Source organism: Strix uralensis, chromosome 24, assembly GCF_047716275.1.
Source record: "Strix uralensis isolate ZFMK-TIS-50842 chromosome 24, bStrUra1, whole genome shotgun sequence".
NCBI lineage: Eukaryota > Metazoa > Chordata > Aves > Strigiformes > Strigidae > Strix > Strix uralensis.
The window spans coordinates 9,408,327-9,434,256 of record NC_133995.1 but is presented as its reverse complement, the minus strand read 5'-3'; the positions used below and the strand labels follow the sequence as shown (position 1 = coordinate 9,434,256).

At 50.9% G+C, this 25,930-nt stretch overlaps 2 protein-coding genes across 6 annotated transcripts in view; both read left to right on the top strand.

The window, feature by feature from the left end:
• The first annotated feature begins 1,146 nt into the window (after window positions 1-1,146).
• PTPN22 (protein tyrosine phosphatase non-receptor type 22) lies at window positions 1,147-19,440 on the top strand. The gene is made up of 21 exons (XM_074893585.1): window positions 1,147-1,323; window positions 5,210-5,318; window positions 6,140-6,216; window positions 7,133-7,228; window positions 7,611-7,649; window positions 7,992-8,063; window positions 8,157-8,216; window positions 8,670-8,812; window positions 9,046-9,112; window positions 9,961-10,038; window positions 10,584-10,676; window positions 12,046-12,122; window positions 12,928-13,685; window positions 14,667-14,765; window positions 14,887-15,017; window positions 15,553-15,580; window positions 15,992-16,072; window positions 16,368-16,474; window positions 17,112-17,142; window positions 17,820-17,897; window positions 18,517-19,440. Exons 1-21 carry the CDS (start codon window positions 1,237-1,239, stop codon window positions 18,579-18,581), a joined length of 2,376 nt encoding a protein of 791 aa, XP_074749686.1. The 5' UTR covers window positions 1,147-1,236; the 3' UTR covers window positions 18,582-19,440.
• Window positions 19,441-19,970: 530 nt separating this feature from the next.
• The window catches only part of LOC141954252 (protein PHTF1-like), a 28,614-nt gene continuing 22,654 nt past the window's right edge, over window positions 19,971-25,930 (top strand). For 3 of the 5 annotated variants that reach the window (XM_074893578.1, XM_074893577.1, XM_074893576.1), the window contains exons 1-2: window positions 20,094-20,526; window positions 24,056-24,726. In XM_074893578.1, the coding sequence (XP_074749679.1) occupies window positions 20,109-20,526; window positions 24,056-24,726 (1,089 nt within the window). In that variant the 5' untranslated portion in view covers window positions 20,094-20,108. Of the gene's footprint in view, window positions 20,527-24,055; window positions 24,727-25,930 lie in introns of all 5 variants that reach the window. The other 2 variants (XM_074893580.1, XR_012632135.1) reach the window with 2 other exon arrangements.

Sequence of the window (25,930 nt, the reverse complement as noted above, 5' to 3'; positions counted from 1 at the left end):
AAGGCTTATTTTTGCAAAATTAACATTGACATTATTTTAAACTAAGAGTGATGGCTCTTTCAGAGTGATCAACAGCCCTTGGTCTTTTAGCGCCTAGACACATAAATCTTGTGGCTATTCTGTACCCGAGCTGCAAGAAAACAGAGGGGGAATGTGTTTAATGACCAGTTACAATCAGAATGAGAAACAGACTTGGCACAGCGAGGCTGAAGTCTTTGTGCAAAACGTGAGATATTGGAAAGATCAAGGCTGTGATTCCCATACCTTTTTTGGGTTTTGGACAGTGGTTGGTTTTAGTTTAGTTTTGTTTATTTTAGTTTTTCCCACTTCTGCAAGTAGAGAGAATGGATGGCCTTCGAGATCTTTGCTCTCTGCATCTCCTTCCCACTTCGGAACGACCTCCGCTTTGTCCAACGGGGTGTTTTAGAGTACCTGTAAGTGTTACCCAGAGGGCGTGAGGTGAATTAGGCTGGCATAATTAATTTGATTTCTATAGTCTCGGGGAGATTTGACCCTCTCTTCTGGCACAAGCTACCAGATGTGGGGAATTGTGGCAGGAAGAGTTGACCTGAAGCATGTTGATGGGTTTTCTCTGCTCAGAAGCGGTGGTGCCGTTCGGGGGAGTGACACGTGCAAGCCAGGTTCAGGTGCGCAGTGCCTGCCTGAAGTAGTCTTTCCAAATATTTTCCAGTTACTGTGGAAAAAATCTAAGTTATAAGTGTGACGGGGAACTGTGGATTTTGCGTGCTGCTTTAGGGGCTCTTCTAGTCGCAGCATATTCCGAGTCCAAAGCCTTCCCCGTGCTCACCCCGTGCTCGCCCCTCCGCGCCGCTGCTGACGGCTGGACGCGGTGCCTACAGCAGCCAGATGTTGGGGTGCTCGGCTCCGGTCTCCAACACCCGAGCACCTCCGTGGCACGGCGCGCAGGGAGACAGCCGGGCACGCCCGAGGGACCGGGCAGCTCAGCCCCGCCACCAGGCTCCTGCCCGGCTCGGTGCTGCCTGCCCTCGCTGCCTGTGGTTTGAAAAGGAGGCGCTAGGACCCCAGTTTTGGTGTTTTGTTTTGCTATTTGGCCACGATATCGGTTACGTACTAATTTCCTTTAGGACTTGTGATGAAGTCAGTAAACCACAGCCCGCCGCGAGCGCTCTCTGGGCTGGTGCTTTCCGCCGCGGCAGGCACTTGACATGTCCGTTCCCAGCACCGGCAGCCCAGGCGCGCTCGGTCTCCGGCAACATGGACCAAAGGGAGATTCTGCTGCTAAACCTGGAAAGGGCCCAAGGCAAGAAGCTCAACCGAGAACAGTTTGCAGACGAGTTTTTGGTAAGTTCTCTTAAGGCACGGCTCCTTGTTTCAGCTGATTTTAAAGGGAACCACTCAGTCACTTCTCAAACAGCGATGTGATTTCCATGTGACAATAAGATTTTCTACGAATTTTGCAGCAGAAGGAGACACAGGAGTTAACTGGGGTAAAAGGAATGTAAAGACAGAAGAGTAATTTAATAGTTTGCATTCAAAGTAGAACTGTTTGCTTTTTAGCTAACTACTCGAGTGCTTCCTGTTTTCTGCTTTGCGAATGCACTTGTCAAGACACAGTTTCACTTCGCCTGCGAATACAACTGGGGCACGGTGGGGAACGTGGAGCTGCTGCCCCTTCTCGCCACCGCAGCCTGTTATACCAGTGATGCACGTGTTCCTGTCGGGGATCTCCAGTTGCTACTTGCTGCAGCTTTTCCTCTTTGTGGAGGAAAGCTCCTGCTTTCCTGCTTTCCCCCACCCTGCCCCTGTACCACCCCAGAGCGGGGAGCGGGCGTTCAGAGAAAGGCCCCGTGGGCTCCAGACTCTTCCCCCTCTCGCTGACACCGGGCACCTTGGCCAAGGCGCGAGGAGACGGCGGCTGGATGGGCCGTTTCTGCAGCCCCCAGCGCGGGGTTCTGGGAAGGGCTCGTGCGTCCCTTCGCCAGGAGCGCGTGTGCTCTGTGTCCAGCAGTGCTGCTGGCCCCTCTTGCACATTCATTTCTTGTTCCCTCAAGGCAAAACTAGCAAAAAATGGTGGTGGCTCTGACCTCCCCCTGCGTTCTGCAGCGTTGGGCTGGTTGAGGTCTGTGCAGTGCCCCGGTCCGTGAGCTCTCCCACGTCTCTTTGTTTGTCTGGGTGGCAGGGGTGAGGCTCGGAGGGCAACCCCCTGCCTCGTGGTTTGGGCTGGCAGCTGGCCGTGGCTGTCGATGGACCAGCTGGAGGAAGGCTGCTCTGGCAGGCTCTCTGGGCTGCTCAGAGGAGCAAAGGCATTGCCCAGCTTTAGCAGACATAGGGAAGGGTAAAACTGGTGCATCTGTAAGATCTGAGATGTCTCAAACACCAGAACAACCACTGGCCTGAGCTGCCCCCGGACACATCAGGCAGTGGTGTCTGGGGCAGGCGCAGGGGTCGCTTCGGAGTCCCCGCGAGATCAGCCCTGCTTTCTCGGACCGGTGAAGACTGGCGCTTCAAACGCTTGGGAAAAGCTTAGTGCTTGGTTTCCAGGTGTCTGGGCCGGAGGGAAGTGATTAATCTGCGCCTGCAGTGACAGTCTGTTGTTCCATGGAACAAAGCGCTGTCACCGGCTGCTGAATTTCCCCTGCTGGCTGTGTGCTGGGGATGTGCCGCGCGAGGCGCAGCCGTGAGCCCGGGTGCACGCGCCAGCTCTAGCAGCCAAACGTTCATTATCTGACCCAAAAGCAGGTAGAAGTGGTCAAGTCTGCATTTCCTCTTGCACTGGGGAGAAATCTTCCCAGGGTGGCCAAGTCGCCGGCCACTTTTGCCAGTGCAGAAGCCTTAACAGGCGGTCGCGATGGCTTTGCATTTCCAAACTTGGTAGAAATATTCAATGCTATTTCTCTGTCCTAATGCCTCCCTTCTCTCTGTGTGAACAAGCATTTGCACATGCAAATTGTGGTGTTGTTACTGTAAATGACAGGGGTTTTTGTTTAAGTCCCCTTTTTCTGTTCGTGCAGCCTCACAGCCAGAGTTTGATCCTCACTGCTCTTGCTCGCTTTCTCCTGTGTAGGCATTTCCCAAGCAGTTTTGTCAGTTTATTCAGGGACAGAAATTAAGGCGATTCAGAGCCTCAGCTGTAAAACTGGCTTCAGTACTAAGTGATGCCCCTTCCAAAAAAGCTTACCCTGGAAATTGGGGTTGCCTTGGAAGGAGGCAGGGGGAGGGTGTGACTAACACCAGAAGAGCTCAGGAGGTGACAGGGACGTGTCGTCCACCAAACCCACCCTGCTCCCACAGCTTCTATCACACTGTGCCTGCCCCGGGGTCTTCATTAATGGAGACTGGACACGTGGACTGTCCTGGGCCTCCTGTACCTTCTTCCTGACTCATTCCATCCAGATCAGCGAGATGTGGCTTTTGTGGTATTGTGGCTGGAAAGCAGAATTTTGGGTTTAAAAATTTCAGTTTAATGTTAAAAACCAGCAGCTCTGGCTTGGATCTGAACTGGCATATCTGTGCACAGACATACTGCGGAGGTGAGATACACGTTGCTGCACACACCTTTTATCTGTGGTATCACTAAGGGGCTGCTTGGCCTGGTCAAGTGCGTAGAAGCTACAAAGGGCTCCAGCTCCGGATGTGGCTGTTTGGCAAATTCTGTAGCTTAGTGCCTGCAGGCCCGAGGGTGTCGTGTCCTAGCGGGGGACTGTCTAGAGCAGGCTGGAGTCAAGGGGGTTTGCAGCTCTCCTGCAGCTGCTGATATGTCGGGTCAGCAGCAGGGAAGGACAGGGGACAGGATTCTCAAAACTGGGTGAGAGCTTTTGGGAGAGCTGACAGGCAGGTGCTTACGAGCTCCGTGGGAAGGTCCCTGGTGAGCTGACTCTTGAAGCCGCTTACGGTGAGCACCCAAAAATCAGGGCCCTGACACCGTCAGGACTCCTGCGATTCCTGCTCACGTGCTGTCGTGCCAGAGCTGTGGCCCCTGAGCCCTCCGGGAGGGCTTCGCTGGTGCCAGCAGGAGGGACTGTCACCTCCTCAGCTCCGACCCCTTTGACCACGGCGCTATTTCGGTTCGGTGACCCCGAGACTGGCGGGCTGCTCTGCCCCGCACCGTGAGCGCTGAGCCCACCCTTCCCGTTCCCTGCCAGCAGCTCGGGCAGGTCACAGTGAGGTGCACACCAGGCACGAGAAACCCTCTCACCTTGCAGCTCAGGTGTGCCCGTGGACCCTCCCCTTTGCTCTGCACCCCTGCACACCTTCCTTTCACAAGGGTTCTGAGGGTTCTCCTGCGTCAGCCCGACTCTCTGGATGCCAGCCGTGATGTCCAGGAGAAGGGCTCCAGGGGGGTGGGAAAGGGAGACTTGCCCTTCCGAGTGTCGAACCGTAGAGTCGCTAATTAGAGAAATGGCCTTTTGTTTTAAATCAAAAGCACCCCTTGGTGGCAAGAAAAGTGGTTAGGTAGACAAAAAATTATGAAAGAAAAAGTACAGCAAGAATGATGCTTTTGAAGTTCATGGTAACGAACAGTGTGTGGTATTCAGAAGCTGATGTCGGTGAAATAAAATGCTCTGCTTTGGCAGGAAAAAGGTGCTTGAACTCTCTGGGAGTGCTGCAGCTTTATCCTGGAAATGAAAGAGATGAGAGATTCAGCCCCCGAAGGGTCTATCCTAGGTCTCCTTCTCCTTTCTCTTTCATCTGTGCATGTAGCTACTTTGCTCCAACTGCTTGTGCTCCTTTGGTGGCTTGAGCAGGGCTGTTTGCAGCTACAGATGGGAGCATCTTTACCAAAGTGAGAAAAATCAATTGATTTATCTGTCTTTTCTGATACCATTTATTAAAGGTGGTTTAACATTGTTACACCTCTTACCTGGGTGCCATTTATACTGCGAATGATCCCCCCCCCCCCCGCCCCGTGTCTCACTTATTTGTGAGGGCGATGCTTTTATGTGCTGTATAAATGCATCATGTCACTTCAGAAACCCACATGCCCGAGCCTTGTGTGGGCACTGCCTCAGCACACACTTTCCATTCTTCAGAAGCCTGTGGTGGGGCTCTCAGGTGGCTTCTGTCTCTATTCTTGCTCTGAGTACCTTGAGAAAAGCCACTCAGGAAAAAATTAATGGTGCAGACCTTGCTTTGTGGTAGTGAACCTGACCCCTAGAGACCTTCACGTGTGCTCTCTAGTGTTGTATGTAGCACATTTGCTGTAATTTGTTCCATTCTTTTATGACAGAAGCTGAAAAGGCAGTCAACAAAATACCGATCGGATAAAATCTACCCTACAGCAGCATCTGAGCAACCAGAGAACATCAAGAAGAACAGATACAAGGACATCTTACCCTGTAGGTTGGAAATGGCAAATGTTCCTATTCAGCCTTTTGTTTTTTTCTAGTTTAGAGTCTGTTCTCATCCTCCAGTCCCTGCCTCCACAGCCGCTTGCGTGTGAGCGTGTCACCGGCTGTCAGGTGGCCTCGGATTCCGCTGTGCAGGTTTAAGGCTTTATCTTTGCCTGTTGCAGTGCACGCTCTGCAAGGCTCTGGCACGTATTTTCTAAATTTCAGTAGGAAACACATCCTCTAATGCTTATCCTTGCAAGCTTTCTGGGTAGTGTTGCAACCACTTGTTTTCCAAGGCCTCACAGAACACGGCTTTGGACAAAGCTGTCTCCGTGGTGTACAAAGCAGATTACAGTTAAAAACTGCAGTGGCTGGTCCTGGCTTGGTGCAGTAGTCTCCAAAGACGAGTCTGTCCTAGGGTCGGGGCAGACTGTCCCTTTCATCCATTCTAGCTTGAAAACAAAATAATCTAAGCGCACAGATCTCATCTGAGCCTGTAAGATGGGATGCAGGGTGATTCTAGGCCTGGCTGGCTCCACGGTCAGAGGAGATGGGCATTGTGCTGGGGCAGGGGCAGCATTTGCAGCTCTTGCCTGAGCCCTCGCCGTCGCTCTGACAGAGCTGCCCTGCGTAGGCGACGGCAGCTCCGCGCAGGCTGTCGGTAGGTGCAGGAGGAGCATTAGCTGCTTGCACAGCCGCTCCTCTGCTCTGGGATGAGCTCCCTGATGCGTGTGCTCCTCCAAAGCACCTTGTGCTGCAGCCTGAGGAGCTCAACCGCCACGAAAGACAAACACTAACTGCTGCTGCTTCTGCTTTTGTGCCTGCAGTTGACCACAGCAGAGTGGAGCTGTCCCTGATCACATCAGATGCAGACTCTCATTACATCAATGCCAACTTCATCAAGGTATTGCTTCTTTCGTGGTGTTCTGCCACACAAAGGTGTTCGTAGCAGCTCTTAGTGCTGCCTGGTCGAGTGGTGCCGGCAGGAGCAGGCCCTGGGGCTGTGGTGAGTGTAAGGACCGTGCAGTAGTTTCTGGGCCATGCTCCAGGACAGCTGATGTAAAGAAGATGTGTGTGACCAGCGAGCCCCTCAAAAACACCCCTTGCAGCACAGAGGCACCAGGCTACGGGGCCAGGGACGTGTGGTCATGTTGGGGTGGGTGGTGGAACACTTTGTGGCTTGCAGCCCCAACTTCCTTGTCGGTGTTACTGCCTTTGGTGGGTGACAGTGGTGCAGAATCGCCTGTGGCCAGTCGCCTGCAGGCAGTGCGCAGGCAGGAAGCCCTGCACGGCAGCACGGCTGAGACCCGCCGCCACGGCGGAGACGGGGCAGGTCAGCGCAGGCCGGTTCTCCATCAGGAGCTCCACGTGTTTTGGACTCTCCTGTGCTCGCGACCCTTCTCTGACAGATCGATAGCAGGTTTCCTTCGTTCTCCACCACAGCGACCGAGGGCTCTGTGTAACCTGTCTGTAGAACGGAGGGTCACCAGGGGATGGGTCGTTCTTTGGCCACGCGGCAGAGCGGGGTGAGCTGCTGTGACCTCCGAGCTCCCCGACGCGCTGCGAGAACTGGGGGTCTGGGAGCAGATCTCACCTCAAGCCTGGCTCCCTGGCTTGGGTCTGCCTTTCGGAGGCTTGCACACCATTAGTTTCCAGTTGCTTAATTTAATGTAGGTGCCTAAAATGTAACCATATAAAAGCCTTTCTAAACCCTTAATGGCCTCATTGAATAGAAGTAAGATTCAGAAAGAGGAGTGACTTTATTTCTGCTGGTGCACTAAGCAAAGATGTCTCCATGTCTGGTTTGAATGCTGCTTTAGGGCGTCTATGGGCCAAGAGCATACATTGCAACCCAGGGTCCTCTCCCCGCTACTGTCATTGACTTTTGGAGGATGATTTGGGAGTATGAAGTCCTGGTAAGGTGCACATTTATATGTCTTCCTTTTTTTAAAAAAAGAAAAGTTGTCCGTGCAGCCAGCCAGCAGTCCTTTTTGACTAAGCAGACAGAGGGAGGTCAGGGTTTTACTCCAGAAGCTGTGTGTGCCCCGCGTCCTTCCCGTGAGCCTCCTCCACACTCGTGCTGAGACAGGAGTGGGCTCGTGGCTGTCTCTGCACTGGGGCTCTGAGTGGGAGAGGGCCTCATCCCCGAGTCTGATCTGCCTGGCAGGCCGGGACGCCGGGAAGGCAGCCCGCAGAACTTCCTCACTGCTGACAAGTACCCGCAAGTGATGAGTTTGATTTTGCTGCCTGGATGAGAAACTTGTGTTCAGACTTTTCTAATGAACCTTCTTTCTGCAGATTGTGGTCATGGCTTGTATGGAGTTTGAAATGGGAAAGGTGAGTAACATGTCAGGGGTGGCCTCTGCCGTGACAGTGCCGGGGCAGGGTGGAGAGATGCAGATTTTCATTAAATCTCATTAGTGACAGTGAGTTTCTGTTTGATACGAGCTGTTTCCTGAGTCTCCAGCTGCAGATTCTTAAACCCTTTCCAGTAGTGTAGCTTATCCCTTTGGAAGGGAAAGATCAGCAGCGATGGCTCCAGGGAAGGGGAGGCTGGAGCTGGGGAGCAGCAAGCGCTGGGCCTCCTCCCAGCGTGAGTTCTGTCCTGCAAAGCGAGGGGGCAGCCCGGGCAGGGGGGCGGGTGCTGGGTAACCAAACGTGTCCTGCTTCTCACAACAGAAGAAATGTGAGCGGTACTGGGCAGAGGTGGGTGGCTCTCCCCTGCAGTGTGGTCCCTTCTCCGTCGCCTGTGTGAGTACAGCTGCCCCAGCACCATCGCGCATCACGTGCGCTGGAAACTCGTGTCACCCGCAGAAAATGTGACTCTAACCTCTTGCTCTGCAGGAAGCTGAAGAGAAGAAAAATGAGTATGTAATTAGGACTTTAAAGGTGACCCTGAATGAGGTAAGTAGGAAAGGTCAAGGCAGGAAATGCATCTTGGCTAGCTTTATTATATAAATAATACGTTAAAATATGGCACACTTTATGCAGAAAGTTTTACACTGCTCAGCCTGCTGGTTTAGACTTGACAGTAGCTGAAGGAACAAAGAAAGTAAAAAATCGATTAACTCAAACCTCAATTTCTGAGGCTGTTTGTCAGTTGTGGCAAATCAGACCCTGGGTGAGGCCAACAGGTAACATCAGGAATGTCATAAAATGGCAAAGCTGCTTCTGTAGCAAGAACAGCTGCCCACTCTTGCCTTTGCCGAACGACGCAGACGGGAGCTGGGGGTGTCTGCAGCCCATCAGCTTCCCCTGGCCCTGCCGACGTCCCGGCCTGCGCCCGCGGGAGCTGTGGCAGCATCCCCTTGGTGGCACCGGCCAGCCCTGCGCCCTGCCAGCGCTCTTCTCTCGCAGGAAATCCGCACCGTCCACCAGTTCCACTATAAAAACTGGCCGGACCATGACGTCCCCTCGTCCATCGACCCCATCCTGGAGCTCATCGGCGAGATTCGCTGCTACCAGCCGGACGACAGCATCCCCATCTGCATCCACTGCAGGTGGGTGAGTCGGTCACCAGCGGGGAGGGCTGGTGGCCCCCCGGCCCCCCGGCTCTTGCCTCCCGAGCGGCCGCAGCGGGGTGGCAGACGGCACACGCCTGCAGCTGTGCTCCTCTCGCAGGAGGTCCTCAGGCACCAGGTGCTCTGAGGACAGCCAGCACGGGTAGCAGCAGGCCAGCAGTGTCATGTGTAGTTGAGAGGCCACCAACACCCTGCTGTGACTGTCATTGCAGTGCCGGCTGCGGGAGGACAGGAGTCATCTGCGCCATCGACTACACCCAGAAGCTGCTGAGGGACGGAGTGAGTGTCAGCCCGGTCTGCGTCTCCAAACGGCGCCTGCGTGCAGCCGCGCGGCATCTCTCTGTCCCTCCTCGCCTCTCTCCCCCCTCGCTGCCCCTTTCACCCCCCTCTGACTGCAGGCAGAGTATTGCAGACGACAGCTGTGAGCGGGAGCCCCCCCGCAGCCTGACTGCAGGATGGTGGTGGCCAAACCGCCGATACCCCATTCCCAGTTTGTGCTGCTTCTCTCTCTTCAGGCTCCTCGTCATCCATGCGCTGCCCGTGGCTGCTGCTCCCCCCATCCCGATGCGAATGCCCCCTGATGCTCGCTCCGATGGGGCAGAACCCTCCCTCCCTTTGCTCCTCTGGCAGCACCGTCAGGTCACCGGGCCTGGCTCTGTGCTGGCCTTCACTCTTCAATACGACTTTACTGTCTATATTTGTCTCTCTGCACTTAACCATCAGAAATTCACCATTTCCACACCTTGCTTTACTCGGATTCTTCGATAAATATGTATGTGAAGTAATCCCTGGCCTTGCAGCGGGTTGCTGGGACTCGGAGGAGTGGCTGCTTTCTGCACCACAGCAGCCCTGAACCCATTGATCTGGGAAATCAGTGTCTTGTCCTTTGTGCTGTTCACAGCTGTTACCAATGTTGTTATAAAAAGGGCATTTTCTGTGGAGTGCAAGACAGAAGGGGGGAGGCAACTGGTTCATAATAAAAAATAGTACTTTAAGCAGGTCCTTTGTTGAAAATTCTTGCAATAGCAGGCCTGAATTTTGGACACTGCTCTAAACTGCGTCATGACTTGGAAGTGGCTTGGAATTAGACCTGTCTGTAATTTTTCATCTTCTCTCTTTCTTGCAAGATTGTTCCAGTGAACTTCAGTATTTTCAGTCTGATCCAGGAAATGCGCACGCAAAGGCCTTCCATAGTGCAGACCAAGGTACGTTCGGGCAGTTTCACCAAGTGTAGGGACACTCTCCATAGCGGGACCTCGGCTCTTCCCCGGGAGGGTTCGCAGTAGGGAAACGCAGAGCGTTGTGCTGCTGGGAACTGGGGCACGTCGGTGTTCTGTAAGGTCCCTTCTCTGAACAGAAGAATGCTTTTGCAGAAATGAATTTGGTAGCTGACCATTTCCCTGTAGACAGCTGGAATAGCTCAGTGCTTGCAGCCTGATTTATCGAACACTTACGCTGTGAAACAAGGGACTGTCCAGGGGACCAAGTGGGAACTGTTCTCAGCTGAGACAGGCTGAAGAGGAAGCTCAATGCAGAACAGCATTGTTTGTGCACCCGAAAAAAACCCAGATGCTTCAGTCCAAACCCTTTGAAAGTTGTGGCTTCTACCTCTTCTGAGAATTTACCCTGCCAATGGACCGGACAGTGGCAGCTTCTCTCAGGGGCTGATGCTTGATTTGGGTAACAGGAGACCATTTGCACCTACTGCAGGTGCTGGCTCTCATGTCTGTTTTACTTGTCTGTAATGCAGGAGCAGTATGAGCTGGTTTATGATGCGGTGATTGAGCTCTTCAAAAGGCAGATTAAAGCACTGGATGCTCAGGAAGATTCTGCTGCTTCACAGGTAAAAAGTCCCCAGGATGAACACACTGCCCCTTGCAGCCCCGGCCATGCCAGCTCTAACCTCGACCCCGACTGCAGAAGTCTCCTCTGCAGACCTGGGATGAATCCCCGTATTTTCTGCTACCCTTGGTGCCCAAACTGAGCCTCTTGTCTGGAAAACCCATGAGAACCCGGCTGTTTCCCTGAACGTGCAATGTTTAGCACAGGATTTGGCCCCAGGCGAGAGATAAATTTTTTTGGTCTCAAAACCATTTTCTATATACTCTTATAATTGTTGAATGTAATGAGCGAATAGAAAAGCACCAACTCCGTACAGTAGCAGCTGGGTTCCATGTGGACGTGCGGGTGAAACTTGTCTTCATGGAGAGCTTGCAGAGTGACTCTCAGTCTCGGTTGGGAAGCTTGGGCACACAAGGCGGTGTGCTAAAAGTGTTAGTCTGCAGCAGGGTGGTATTCTAGCGAGGTAATTAGCATTACAGCCTGTCTGTGGGAGAGAGCAGGCTAAAATATCTTGTGAAAAAACGTGTCAAAGTCTTTCAAATCTGACACACCTCTGAGGAAAAACAAGGTGGTCTTGGTATGAAGTTGCATACAAACAGGAGCGTACAGAACGTCCATGGTTAAGCTTTTCTTTGCTCTTGCTGTTCTTCTGTGGCTGCTGGCACGAACCCCACCTGTCCTGTGTAGCTCTTGGCCGTCTGGCTGAAGTAAATGCGTTGCCATTCTTAGGCAAAGGCTGAAAGGTCACCGTTAGTTTATTTTGTCAGAAGCTTTTGTCTAAAGAATTGGGAACAGGATCCTGTGATGGGACTCGTGCCTCAGTTTTGCCATAGGATTTACAGGATGTTCCAAGCCAGAGCCAAGTGAGAAAAGGGCTGGAAAGTTCCTCTTTCTGTGTGTTGTGGACAGTCTGTAAGCAAGGGAGATGCAAGGACTGGGTTGATACAAAATGCAGAAAAGAGTTCGAGTCCGGATGTGGTTTTGTAGCTCCTGGCCAAACCTCTGGCCCACCCAAACCTCGCTGCCCTCTGAAATACTTGTGCAGAGCATGGGGATGGTCATGGCTGAAGTGTCACAAAGGAAACCAGCGCCCAGCGTGCCGGGCTGAGCGGCCGCGGGTGCTGGGGGCAGAGCTGCCCGCGCAGGCTGTGCTGCAGGTGTTTGGGTGGTTTTACTGCTCGCTGTACTCTCATGTCAAAAAGGTGCTGACGGGAATCACTGTCCTCAGTTTTCAGCTCCAACTTGGTGTTTTCAAGTTGATGTTTGACATTTCAAAACTGCATTAATAATTTCCAACTCCTGAAATAGCATGTTTGTGCTCTTTGCATTCTTCCTCCTCACTCTTGTTTTCTAAACTTTTCTGTCACTAGGTACAAACAAGGCATCCTGTGGCCAAGCCACTTCTGACTTCAGTGGAAGATATTTATTCTCTGAGATTACTAACCTGGTAAGGCCATAGCACAAGTATGCCCTGGGTTGGTATTTTCAGTCACCCACACGATTTCAGGAAGATGCATTTTTTAACGTGTGCTTTGTGACACGGTTCTGTTTAAATGTTGCATTTCATTTGTCAGCAGGATCTGCAGCCTCCCTTGAGTCCCACTTTGACTCTCACAGTTGTTCCCAACATAATTCCTGCTCTTCTCACTGATGTGTTTCTGAGACTGAGTCTCAGCCTCTTCCCTGCCTGCCATTACCCGTCCCCCTCTCCTGCCCTTGGCTCTGTCTCATGTGGGGCTCACACAGTGTTTCACAAATGAACTGAACACACAGGGCAGGATGAAAAAAGGCTCACGCTCGTGGAGACGCCCCAGCGCTGGTTCACCTCAGGCCTCTGCCTGGGGCTGGGCACCCTGCGGGTCCCCCCTCCCATCTGCCTGTGCCACCCCGGTGCCTCTTGCCCGAGGAGCCTGGCTTCCCACCACGGGCAGCTTCAGAGGGTGGTGGGATCTTTCTGTGGGCATGTTTTGGTTCGCAGTGTCTGCTTTCTGTAAGTAACTTTGCTTTTTGGTATAGTTGGCACTGAAGGTGTCATTTACCCGCGTAAAGGGGCCTCCTCTGCTCGCCATGTGGTGTTCCAACGGGGCACCGCCGTGCACAGTCCGTCCCCGTGCTCCTTGCCTGGGGCTGAACCGGGCTCTGCGCCCCTGGATCTGCTCTCAAGAGCAGCGTGGTGGGGCCCTGTTAGCAGGCTAACAGAGATTTCTGAGTACTGGATGGCTTTGACTTCACAGCACGGTGCTTTATTGCAGCTCAGAGCAAGAAGAACAGGATGTGCATCGATGTCTTCCCCCGGTGGCACAAAGCAAACCAGCCCTGACATCGCTGTCTGCCGCCGGAGCACACGGCAGCTCTGGACGCGGAGGCCCTGCCATCAGACAGGCCATCTCCTTTGGCACTTTGAGCTTCATCAACTGCAGAAAGGCAGCTGCTGCGGAGAAGTGGGGTGCTGGGGACGCTCTCCAGAAACACCGCAGTTTGGAGTTCAGCAGCATCTCTCCCGAGCAGCTGCTGCTGCACCTGGAACCGAAGGGAGCCGGCAGGAGAGGGCCCCGCGGCAGAGCCCCTCTGACACGGACGGCATCCACCCCCTTCGTGCTGGCGCAGCGGGGAGAAGGCTGGGAGTGGGATGGTGGGGATGCAAAGCCTGTTTTGAGTTCACAGTTGCCCAATGCCTGTTGGTCAAGATTTCAGGTGAAGAAGCAGGACGGAATTCCCCCTGTTGAGCTGAACCACTCCAGCCGAGAGGCGGACAGCCCCCCAAGCTGCAGGAACCGTGGGCAATGTCCTTACCCTTACGTCTGCTCCGCAGAAGACCCCTACTTCTCGTCACTCTCTCCAGATGAGCCCGTGTCCCTGGTGTTTGCTGAGGACCTTGCGGAGGGGCAGGATGTACTCCTCCCTTGTGCTGCGGGTGCTCCCCTGCAGCCCGCCATGGCCAGCTCTCTGCCACCCGGACCCGTGTCCCACCACGCTCCCCTGCTGAACGACGAGAGTTTGTCCTCCCCGAGTAAGTGCTGCGGCGCTGCGACCAGCTGGGCTTGGTCCTGCTGGACTGCGGCGTGCTGGAGGGAGGGTGAGGGTGGTCTTGTGGGGTTCAGGCAGGGCTGCAGCAGCTTCTCGGGACTGTGTTCCCCCAAGAGCTGAGGGAGAAACTGGTTTCATCACTGCACTTGTTTGATCCTGCCTTAAATTTTTCCCATAAACAACATTTTTAGAACAGCATGATTTTGGGTTTCACGTTACAGAGCTGCTCTGAACTCCTGTGTCACCTCGGTACGGCTGTCAAGGGAAGGCAGGGATTGGTGCTGACCAATTCTTAAAACAGGGTGCTCAAGAAGCATTCAGAAAGCTCCCAGAAATGGTTTTCTCTGAGGATTTAGCTTCCAGGTCAAAAACCACTCCTTTCTGCAGAGTGCTGTTCAGGGGGATGCTGGCATCCCGCTGAGGCTGAGAGAACCAGGACCTCAACATCAGTGTTTTGCCCAGATCTGTAGCCTTAAACCCATCACCCGCCGTATGAGGAAGGTAGAATCATTCCTCGGTCTGGTCAGTCCTGGCCCAGCTGGACATTTCCCGTTGTCCTCAGCTTTGGTATTTGCTCAGCTGTGTTCTGCTCAGGCCCTTCAGCTTTCAGCGCGCTCGTAACCCAGATGCTCAGACTCTTGGGAAGTTCTGGGGCTGCAGCACCCGCCGAGAAGCAGCGGTGCCGTGGGCCTGGCTGGGTGCGGGCGATGGCTCCGCGTCTGCCCTCCACGATGGGCATTCTGCTGCCGACACCGCTGCAGCCCACCCCTGGGGGCCACGTAGCTAGCGGCGGGTGAATTGGTGCTGAGGACTATTTGGATTTTTAGCTACAGTTTAGAGGTGTTTAACCATCATCCCCGGCGCGCGGCTGGGCGAGAGCAGTCAGCTCTGAGTCTCACGAAGGTCTGCAGTTCTCCTGCTGTGTCGTGCCATGCCGGTGTTCTGTCCATGTCTCCCCAATTAGCCGCCCTGCCACAGCCAGATGATGATGATGATGATGATGATGATCCTCCACCCCTGCCCGAGCGAACCCCCGAGTCCTTTATCGTGGCCAGTGAAGCTGGTAGGTGCATTTAGCAAAGCAGGGGCTGAGGAGCGCCCCGAGGGCTCTTCCAGTGTCCGGCCGCGCCTTTGCTTGCGCTGCCTGGGATGAGAAATGACCTCTCGTGTTCAACTGTTTCTAGGACAATTTCCTCTGGCCACTTCTGATTTTCAGCTTCCAGCCAGAAATACAAACACTGGAATCTCGTTGGAGTGGAGTGGTGAGTCTCACTCAGAGGTGTTTAATGACTCAGTGAGACTGAGACCGTGTAAGGTAAGTAAGTGGCTTTTTGTCTCTTCTCCAGCACTACCACTGTGCCGGTTTCCTTAACATGTTTCCTTCTGTGAGAAAGACCCTAGTTTTGGTCCTGTGTACTTTCCATAAATTATTTCCAGGTTCAGGACTGGGAGGAGGATGTGGTCTCAGTCAGGCCCCTCCTTATCAGCATCTACTTTACTCCAAACATTAATTTTTGGGGTCCTAAATCCCATACAAGGTAGTAAAAATATTGCCCCTCTTTTAGAGGAGGATAATGAAGACAGGAAGTTAGTGAGTGGTCTGGTGAGGTTCACACTGCCCTGTGGAACAGGCAGGAGCTGAACAAAATGTAAGCATCTCTTGATCATCCCATAGTTGAATTACAGCTTTGTAAAGCGGAACAGTGAAGCATAAGTCTATCTTCCATTACACGGGGGTGTGTGGGGGAGGGTGTTTGCGTGTAACTTCATTTCCTCGTCTTCTCTTGTGTGCAAGAGAATGACATTTGGTTGTGGAAATTTCAAATACCTTCCTTGTTTTCTGTTTCCAGAGTGTGAAGCTTCGGAGCCCACAAACAGGTATAAGTTTAATGCTGAGATAAACTATCTTTGGAAATAAGGTCCGCTTTTTACCGAAGCTGCTTTACCATATTTAGTAAATGTCTTTAGGATCTGTGCTCGGTCCAACCTAAATTTTGTGTTGCTATAGTTCTGCAACTAAACAGTTCTAAACAGAACTAGACAGTTCTGCAAGCACATGAACTGGTAGTTTTATATTTCCTAATCAGCTCCTGCCTCACCCTCTACGTGATGATGTTCCCTGCAGCCTCCTCGGGCTGAGGGTTGTCATGTCTTTTGCTGCACGTTGTGTTTCCTCCGAGACAATTGACACATGCCGGTTGGAGTGCTGTGGACCTCCCAGTGAACTGACAGATACATATATTTATTTTTATAGCTAGGTAACCAACTCTTTTATCTTTGCTTTCTCAGAGACAACCCGGGATCGCTCTAACTCTCCTCCCCCGCTTCCTGAAAGAACCCCAGAATCATTTGTTCTTGCTGATGCAGCAAGTAAGCGATGAGTTATTTTCTTGGCATGTAACTGAGATTTTGTACTTACACCTAAACCTGTAAACAGCTGAGGAGGTTGCGGCCCACTTGTTCAAAGCCTTACCAACGGTAGTGCTTCAGGACTTAACTGCAGCAGAGTTCAGCAGGTAGAAGGAAAGTAAACGCAGCTAGGGGACCTGCTGGGAATGTCTTCAACTGCTGCATCAGAGGCAATGAAAAGCAGCAACAAAGCGCTTAGAAAAGAGCAGGAGGATTCTTGAGTGACCACTGAAAATGTTCTGATGTGCCTTCCCAGGTCTGCAGCCTGCTGCAAGAAATTCTATGACGGGTCCTCTGAGCTTGGAGAACAATGGTTCTGAAAATTCGTCCAAAGAGCCTATGAAATGCTTCAGGAGAAGCAAGGTAAGAGAAACAAGGCGAAACACAAGCTACTGAAAATGGGGGGGTGAGAAGAAGAGATCGTTCCAGCTACAGCTATTGCTACTCGCTCACTGCTGACCTTGTGAAAATGGTCTGCTCTGAGACCACTCATATTTAGGGCAAGGAAACAAGACTAATAAAAATACTCCACTGCAGAACTACAAACAAAACCACCGTCTGCACTAGGGGCAGAGTAACACAGCCCTGCCCGTGGCAACGGCTGCGCCCGGCACGCCGGCCGCCCCAAGGGCCAGTTCCTCTTGGAAAGAGTTGCTTGAGTGGAGCCTGAATTCCTGTGTAGGACAGACTCGACTCATCACCGGTCCCCTCCTGTGGCCTGAGTTAATTATCCCCACGAGCAATTGTACTTTGGGATGTTATGGTTGAGCAGAAAAGTGTTTGAGGAAAACAATAACACAAACTGGAGGCATTCGGGTTGGCTAGAAAAGAGCCAAAGCCAAAGTGAATGTCAGATGTCTGTGTTTCAGTCGCAGCTGCCAGGCACAATACTTATGAGACATGACACGTGTATATTTATCAGTACAGTTCTTTTATCCCAGGAGCTGATCTACTGCTTACATTTTTTTTCCAACAAGACTTTTTTTTTTTTTCTCTACAGAGCTTGAAAATATTGAAAAATGTGAGAAAGAGTAAGTCTTTCAGGTTAATGTGCATCTTCCTGATGGCTTTAAGCAAGTATATAAAGAAATATGTGGGGTTGAATTGTCAAGAACCTGAACTTGTCGGATGTGAATGGCCCGGCACGTCTGCCCGCTCTGGAGTAGGACATGCGGAGCCGCACGGGCTGGCCGAGGCCACCCCCTCGGGGTAGGGACGGTTGTTTCATCAGCATCGTGGGGCGGTTGTGCTGCCCTTGTGTTGCCCTGCGGGTACCCCAGGGACAGCTCCAGGGTACCCAAGTTACCAAATTCTTCAGGTCATGCAAACCAGTGTTGTGGGACAAATACTCTAAAAATGGGGGACAGGGGTGCTGTGAGGAAGGTTAGCCTCATCCTGGATTCCGCCCACTCTATTTGGGGCATAAATAAGGAGTTTCTCATTAAGCTCATTTTGATCTAAAATTAAAATGCTTACCTTGAAAATAGGACTGCTAAAAACTCTTTAAAGCACTTCTGAGCAGACACTTTCCCAGTGGATTGTGCTGCAGTAGTACACTGGCTCCCTGCTACGAGCAAATAATGTCCTTAAAGCGTGTGGCGTTGGGGCGCTGCCAGCGCGGGAAGTGCTCAGCCCTGTCCTGCTCCCCCGCTCTTCAGGGAGCTGCCACACAGTCACTAACTGCCTCAGTCTGTTTTTTTATTTCTAGGCATCTGTGGTCCATCTGCACCAATGAAACCACCAGAATCTGCCCCTTCAAACCATTCGAGGTCTTTCCTTAGCTTTGGTATGTTTTTCTCTTTGTTTTTTGAAAGTCTAAATGCAGGGACCAGGCTGAATGCTAACAAATTACAAACATTATAAATAACTTATTATTTTTTTTACACATTTACAACTTTATTCACGAACTGTTTAAAGAACAGGTAAGGATGGAACGCGCAAACCCCGAAACCCGCTCTGCCAAACGCTTCTTGGTGTGTGAAGAGTCTGAAGCGTGCGTTGGGCCCTCCCGTACCTGAAAGCCTTTATGTGGCAACAGAGGCAGCGGAAGACAAAGACAAAGCTGTAGCATTGCCACCAGCCTGCTGCCCTATGTTGTGTAATATGGCAGAGGAGAAATATGTTTTCCGTTTTAAATTCTTCTTCTAGAGAGCAGTCATGCATTAGATTAGGCACACAATCTAGCTAACCTGATATTCACGCTGTAACGACGGTATTTGTCGGATAGGTGCACTGACAGACTGGTTCTGCACCAGCTGACTGACAACTACAGGATGTTGCTTAAAGTTTGGGAAAGAACTGAAATGACAAGCATTTTTAAATACCGTATTATCTTAAGGAATTACATAATCAGCATCTATAACATACAGAATTTGTTGCATTAAAAAAAAATAATTTCTTCCTAGGCTTTGCAAATCGATTTTCAAAACCTAAAGGACCAAGAAATCCACCACCAGCATGGAATATTTAGATGTTTCATAGATTTGGCGTTACAGATTTGTGAAGTCCTTCTGATACGCCTTGAGTGCTCATCCCAGTAAGGTTTCCATCAAAATAAATACATCAAAAGCTACTGCACGGTGTTTGCAGCTCAGGCACTACTTACACATTCTTCATCAACTGAAGTTTTAAAGTAGAGAAGAATACAGAAGTACCAGCAGCTAAGCACTTTCCGTTCATTCACAACATGATGGAAACTAAAAACGGGAATAGATATTTTATCCTAAGGAAAGAGACATTTTAGTCGTGCTTTGGAATGTATTCACTTCAAAAGGATGGATTTGAGCGTTCTGAAACAAAGCCGTGTACGCTGGCGACAGCGCCCCGCAACGACTGACTGACCTGGAAAGCCAGCGCAGGACAAGGCACCTGGGCAGCTTCGCTCGTCTGTGGGTCTACTGCAATCAAAGACCTGCACTTCCTTAAATGTTTACATTACTTGGACTGAAAGAGAATTAGCATCTCACATTTTAGAAATAATTTCTCTTTAAGTTTTTCTTCATCTGAGTGAAATCAGGTAATTTCTCTGGATTTTTGGTCAGTGAGATCAAGATGCTGACTGGTCACACAGGAGCTAAGCGAGTGTCACAGACTGCAGAACGAGCTGACCCAAGTGCCCTCGCTATCTGAAAAAAAGCCTCAAACAAAACACCACCCCAGCAAGGATATCATTGCATTTTTAAAGCAATGCTGGTTTGGGGGATTTGTGACTCTCCAGCTCAGAATTTCAGACGGGTACCTCAGAAGATGAGATTTCTACAGAGATTCCTCACCAGATTCCACTGCTATTTATATCCTCAGTGGGGAGCGATAAAGATGTTGAAAACTGCTTTATCTGATCGTTTTCCTGTAGAGAGAGAAAAACAAAGTGGGATTTGGGGAATTTGGTCCCGAGAGGAACCCACTGACCACTACTGGAAGAGAGAACTCAAGCTGGTTTAAAGCGACTCTTGCTGGAGCTGCGGCTACCACAGCCCGGAGCCTCCTCACCACGCTCACCCGCTCTCCCAAGGCAGGGGCCGCCCAGCACCTCACCGAGCTCACCGTACCGAGCTCACCGTACCGAGCTCACCGTACCGAGCTCACCGTACCCCTGACAACGCCGCTGCCTGGGGGCGGCGCCCGGGGCGGGGGCAGGCCCGAGGCCGCCATGTCACGCCTCGAGCCCCCAGGTCGCGCTGGCGTCCCGCGGCCGCTATTTAACCGAGGAGGCGTTTTACGACGCGCGAGAAACGCCATAAGAATAAAGTTTATTTACGGGCCTGCGCGGCCGGTCCGCCCAGGGCCACCGCAGCCGCCGCTCGGGGGCCAACCCGCGATTTTCGGCGGCGCCGCGCGCGCCGCCCCCGCCCACGTGACCGGCGGCCGCCCCGCGCAGGCGCTCTGGGCGGGCCCCGCCCCCGCCCCGAACTACCGCTCCCAGAGGGCGCCGCGCGGCGCCTGCGCAGCTGCCGCCGGGCGCTCGGGCCATTTAAATGTGTGTGAGGGAGACGGCGAAATGGCTGCGCAGGTCGCTGCGGTGCGCGCCGTGTCCCGGGCCCCGGAGGAGCCGCCCCCGCTCCCCTCGGGGGACCGGCCCGGCCGGCCTCGCGGCAGCGGGCGGCGGCGGCGGGGCCCTCCCGGCGAGGCGGCGGGCGGGGGCAAGCGGGCCCGGCTGAGCCAGCAGCTGCTGGCGGGGCCCGGCCCGGCGGAGCCGCTGCCCCCGGCCGCCCTGCCCGGCCTGCCCGCCGCCGGGCTCTTCACCTTCTCCCCGCTGAGCCTGCCGCCGCCCGCCGCGCTCGAGGAGCGCCGCCACCACCACCACCGGCACCGCCCCGCCGCCGGCCCCGAGCCCGGCCGCCCGGCCGCCGGGCAGCCGCAGAAGGCGAGGCGGGGCAGCCCCGCGGACGGGGCGGCCGGGCGGCCCGGCAAGCGAGGTGAGGAGCGGGGCGGGAAGGCAGCGGGGCCGAGCGGCCGCCGCCCGCGCGGCCGGGCCGGTGCCGCCCGCCTCGGATCGCCCCGGCAGCCCGCCGGAGCCCGCCCGCCACGTCCCTCGGCGGCGGCCTCGCACGCCGCCCGCCTCGGCGGGGCTCGGGCTCGGCCTCGGCCTCGCCCGGTCGAAGGCGGGAGCCGAGGAAAGCGCCCGGAGCCCCCAGGCTATGCCCGCGGCCGTGGAGGGGTGCGCGGGGCAGCGGGAGCCGCCCGCGGGTCCGGCAGCCCCGGTCGCTGTTTCCTGCCGTGGCGGGGCACGACGCTTCCCCCGCGCTGGGGCTGAGCGCGGAGCCGGGGCGATGGGGCGGGGGGGGCCGAGCCGCAGGCCCCCGGCGAGGAGCGGGGGCTCCGCCGCTGCTGCTCTGGCTCGGGGGCTGCTCGTCAGAGTCGCTCTCCTGGCAGGTTCCGCACACGAGCGCGCTGGCGGTGAGGCGTCCTTCCTGCTGTGCCTGCGGTAGTGTGTGCTAAACCGAGGAGCTGCTGGGTTGTTGGGGCTTTTCGGTGTAGTTTTTTAATAAGTGCCCCGGGCTTTCTCTGATAGGAAGGCCAAAACGCCTCTGGATTTTGGGGGGTGAGTGAGGGTGTCTCTTACTTTTTTTTAACAGTACAGAATGACAGTTTTAGTTCTGCACACCAATTTGTGATAGTAAAAAGCCTCTTGGTGAGAGCAACGTCGATAAAAAGCAATTACAGAAGCTGCTGTAATAAAGATACTGTGTTGTGAATTATGCTTCAGGAGCGTATGTGGAGGTATTGTGCCAAAGAAACTATAGATGCACGTACTTAGAAAAGTTAGGTATAGAGTGTAAACTCTAGGTCATACTGTCTTAAGAATGGGCAAAACTCTTACGGGGAGAGACTTTTCACTACTGCTTAATGCTTCTAAACCATTGTGTTTGAATAGTGACTGTAAAAGCTACTGGATTGTAAATGTCAAAGTTTAGCTTGATAAATGTTGATAAAACTACAGAAGTAGTAGATCTTTGTAGACTGGGAGCGTCAGTGTGTGTCAGTTCTAACCCAGTAATCAAATGAGGCCTTTTAACGAAGGCTGAAACACTCTTAAACTCACCACCTGAATTCCGGATTTCAGAGGAAAGCTGTTTGCTAACTGGAAGTCTGAAGCTCTTCAGTACTTGTCCCAGACTGCACATGTAGTGGGTTTTGGATGGGGCTGTGTTTCTTTTCCTGTCTTTCACTATCAGTTTTTAATTCTATAATCTAATTAAACTGCCTATTTCTTTGTATTATTTATATCTTTGGCCACAGGTGACAGTGAACATCTCCAGTCATTTTGCTGTTTAATAGTGGTACTGGTGTGTTCAGTTATGTGATGTCTGATAGTTTCAGAGTAGCTGAGTGATTGACACTGCTGTTGCTCTGCCTCACTGTGGGAGCCCATGGTTTGATGACCTGGCTATAGCTTTCTCTGGGTTTGAGGTACTGGAGGTTTTCCATTTATTTAAAGGAATAATTAAACTGATATTTCCTTCAAGATTGTCACGCATTACCGTAATGTCACTGTCAAGCTTCACTTAATACAGAGGTTGCTCTCACTGCATAGTGGGACTCTGCTGTGTTCGGTGGGTGCAGCAGCAGCCAGGATAGCTTTTATCCCGAAAATAGACCAGTGTTCACTGGAAATTCCAAAATACAAAGAGTGCTGGGTGTACGTCTGCTATTAGGGAATATCTTCCAACAGGAAGAGACTCTGAATTAAAACTAGTGCACATCTGAGGTTTTAAGACTATATCTAAAATTAGAAATGCTTACAATAAGACACTTCTAACAACCAAAAATTAACTTAGAAAGATCTACAGGGAAGTAGTCCCAACAGCTCAGCAGTGGCGTGGAATTCTTGTTTAGTTTCATCTTGGAATCTCTGGTCCCCCCAGAACAAAGATCTTCTGTGTGATTAGTACGTTCACTGCAGTTAGTAAAGCAGTATCTGTACTTGAGAGCCTGGTGATTGAGTAAGCTTATGCACGCGTAACTTCCGAGGCTTCCAGAAAAGCTTATTCAAAGAACTGTTTCAGTTGGCTTACCAAAACAAGTGATACCACCTTTCTTTTCCCAGTTTCCCTAGCTGTAATACAAAAATAAGGGCATTTGCTGTTTGTAAAGGCTAACAGCAGTACTGTGAAAACTTGTATTTCAGGTCCTAAGACAATTGTATGAAGTTACTATTAAGCAATTAACTCTCTTTGCTTCATGAGTAATTCTGTTCGTTACACTGGGCTCTTATGAAGGTCAACGATCTTTAGTAAAGAGCTCCAACACCAAACTAGTAACAATACAGTTAAATACTGTGGGTAGACCAAGTAACTTGAAGCTGCATGTATTTATCGTTACACCTTTTCCAGTAAATCAGTGTAACATGTTTTTTTCTTTAACTTCAAGTACTGCAAGAGAATAAAGAGCGAGTACAAACTTGGTAACTTTGCAGATAAAAAAAGGAAAAAAGTTCCCTGTGCTGTGGGAAACTGAAAAACTGAGGCTGTTGCTTCTTCTAGTCAGGTGTTGCCTTCAGCAGATTTTTCTGATCCCCGCAGCTACCCTGGGAATACGGCTCTTGGAGGTTTCTGTGCATTGTTGGCATGAAATAGTTCTTTGATTCAGGCAGATTAAAATCTTGGCAATTGGATTTTTTAACAGCTGGACCATCAAGATTTCTAACTACCATTGTCACTTGCTAAATAATTATTTGAATTAGCTTTTATTCCTAAAAGATGAGCAATTAAACTATTACATTTTGCCTAACAGAACTACTTCTTTACACTTTATCTCTTAGCCTTTAGCCTTTTACAGGTTGATTGACCTTTAAAAAAAAATAAAACCAAACAACCTCCTCTTAACTTCTAGCTCAGAATTAATGGGGTAAGACTAGCAAAAGATAGTTGAAGATGTGGATGTGGTGATTCAGATGCTTTAATACGAAAGATAAGCAGTTTTTGGGCCAGAAACTGAACTACTCTAAGTATTTTTACCTTTAAATGTCAATAATGCTTGTACCTCTTCAGCTGCACTCTGTTTTGCTCCTGCATTGTGTATCCAAAATCAGGGAAGTGTTCTGTAACCAAAGTCTTAATGTTTAAATGTTACACATACTTGTTTATCCTCTTCCCCTGCATGGCACTGCCTTAAATGTCAGAAGTTATTAATGTACTTAATTATAGATGTTCTGAAATGTGGACTCCTTTTAAAGATATTGTAATAAATATTAAAAATTGAAATACTTCTAAAATATTGAGCTTGAGTTTTGGAAAATTTCTTTAATTCAGGGATTTCTTTGCATAACAACTGGATGTGCTGCATTTTTTTGTTGTATAAGTCATGGGAGTCGAAGGTCAAGGTGTGACTGTCGGTCAGTCTTCATTGGGAATAGATAGCTTTAGCAAATGAGAGGTCTTGATTCTTCTTGGGTGAATATGCTGCAACTGTAGAACTCTAATCTCCTCTTTATTGTTGCTGCAGAAACTCCAGATGAAAATGGCAAAACCCAGCGAGCTGACAGTCTTATTATGAAGAAGATAAAGAAAAAAAAGAAAAAGAAACACCGGGAAGATGTGAGGGGAAAACGCCTGAAGATGTACAACAAAGAAGTGCAGACGGTGTGTGCTGGACTCACTCGCATTGACAAAGAGACTCTGTCTCAAGGACAGTGTGATAACTTAGAGATGAACAAGGAATCCTTCAGGTATCTGAAGGATGAGCAGCTCTGCAGACTGAATTTGGGTATGCAGGAGTATCGAATACCCCAGGGAGTACAAACGCCGTTTGTGACGCACCAGGAGCACTCTGTTCGCAGCAGCTTCTTGAAAACTGGCACTAAATTTAGTAACTTCATTCATGAAGAACATCAGTCCAATGGCGGTGCTCTGGTCCTTCACGCTTACATGGACGAACTCTCATTTTTGTCTCCAGTGGAGATGGAGAGATTTGCAGAAGAGTTTCTTGCGTTGTCATTCAGTGAAAATGATAAAAATGCAGCTTACTATGCTTTAGCCATAGTCCATGGAGCAGCTGCTTATTTACCAGACTTCCTGGATTACTTTGCTTTTAACTTTCCTAACACTCCAGTGAAAATGGAAATTTTGGGCAAGAAGGACATTGAAACGACAACAATTTCAAACTTTCACTCTCAGGTAAGAACTGTTTAAAGGCATAAAATTTGCACAACACCTAGGTTTGATTAATCTCATTAATCCAGAGCAGGGATGGCCTAAAACAGGTGAGGCACAGTGGTTTTTCCTAAGCAGATGAAGGGGGATGATGTCGGGACTACTGCTGCTGTGCTGTGCATTCCTGACTCTGCCTAAAGCGCTCTGGTGCCCACTGGTAGTTGGTGGGTCACGTTTCGGATGCTGCTAACCGTGACCTGTAAGAAGATCTGCACTGGCCTTCGTGCAGACTTTCAGCTGATCTTCTAAACTTGGGAGAACACTGACATTGTTCAAAACAACAGACAAGTCTGTGTTAGGAGTTGTATAGACTGCAAATACTAACACTGCTGCTTCTATTCAGTAGATCTGTTTTGGGTTTTTTGCAGTGACACTACTTTCCAGGTTTCAAGTATGTCATTCTCAACAAATCAGCTTTTTTAACATCTTAATTCTATCAGTAGCTGATGCTGGGTGTTTAAACTTTCCATCTTTAGAAAGTTGGTTGCAATATCTTTTTGATTGCCTTTGAAAAAGCCTTTCATTTAATACACTACCTTGATTTCACAGTAGGCTTAAACTATCTTAGATTCTCCAACTGTATCTCCATGTAATTTAAATGGATGCAGCAGTAATTAAGCTAATTTCAAGATTCCCATGTGAAAACCCCTTGTGTTTGGCTCTTGTGATCAAGCTTAGCAGTATCTGTGAACGTACAGTGACATGACAGTTTAGATCAGTTTCGATGGAATAAAACCTCTTCCTGCTTAGTCTAGTCTGAGAACAGATTCAAACTGCTGATTCCTTTCAAAGTTTTTATTCAAGACCTTAATTACTTTTACTGCTTCACCTGTTGGAAGGAAAAACCTGAAACTCGGTAGTGGAGTGTCCTTCAGGACTGTTGAAACAAACCTTCTTTAACAACAGGTTTTGAAAAGGGAATGTTTGTGGATGGGCTGTCTAGATCTCCAGAGTTTGCCAAATGCTTATAAGCAAGATTTGCAGTTACTGCTCTGCAGGAAGTTGCTGCATGGTCACTTGTGGAGCCTGTTGATGCCTTCCAGCATTTACCCTAGACACCATTAAATGAGTAATTCTGACACTTAGCTTATGAATTTGTTTGACAATGAATAGCTGCTGCAGCACTTACTTTAAACCAGCTTCTATTTCTTGGTTTAAGTGATTCTTT

What these genes read in the sequence shown, in the direction of transcription:
- PTPN22 (XM_074893585.1), top strand. Translation starts at nt 1,237, where the DNA reads ATGGACCAAAGGGAGATTCTGCTGCTAAACCTGGAAAGGGCCCAAGGC. An exon ending in ATACAAGGACATCTTACCCT is followed by an intron (nt 5,319 to 6,139) that starts GTAGGTTGGAAA and finishes TTGTGCCTGCAG; the next exon opens with TTGACCACAGCAGAGTGGAG. An exon ending in CGAGAGTTTGTCCTCCCCGA is followed by an intron (nt 13,686 to 14,666) that starts GTAAGTGCTGCG and finishes CTCCCCAATTAG; the next exon opens with CCGCCCTGCCACAGCCAGAT.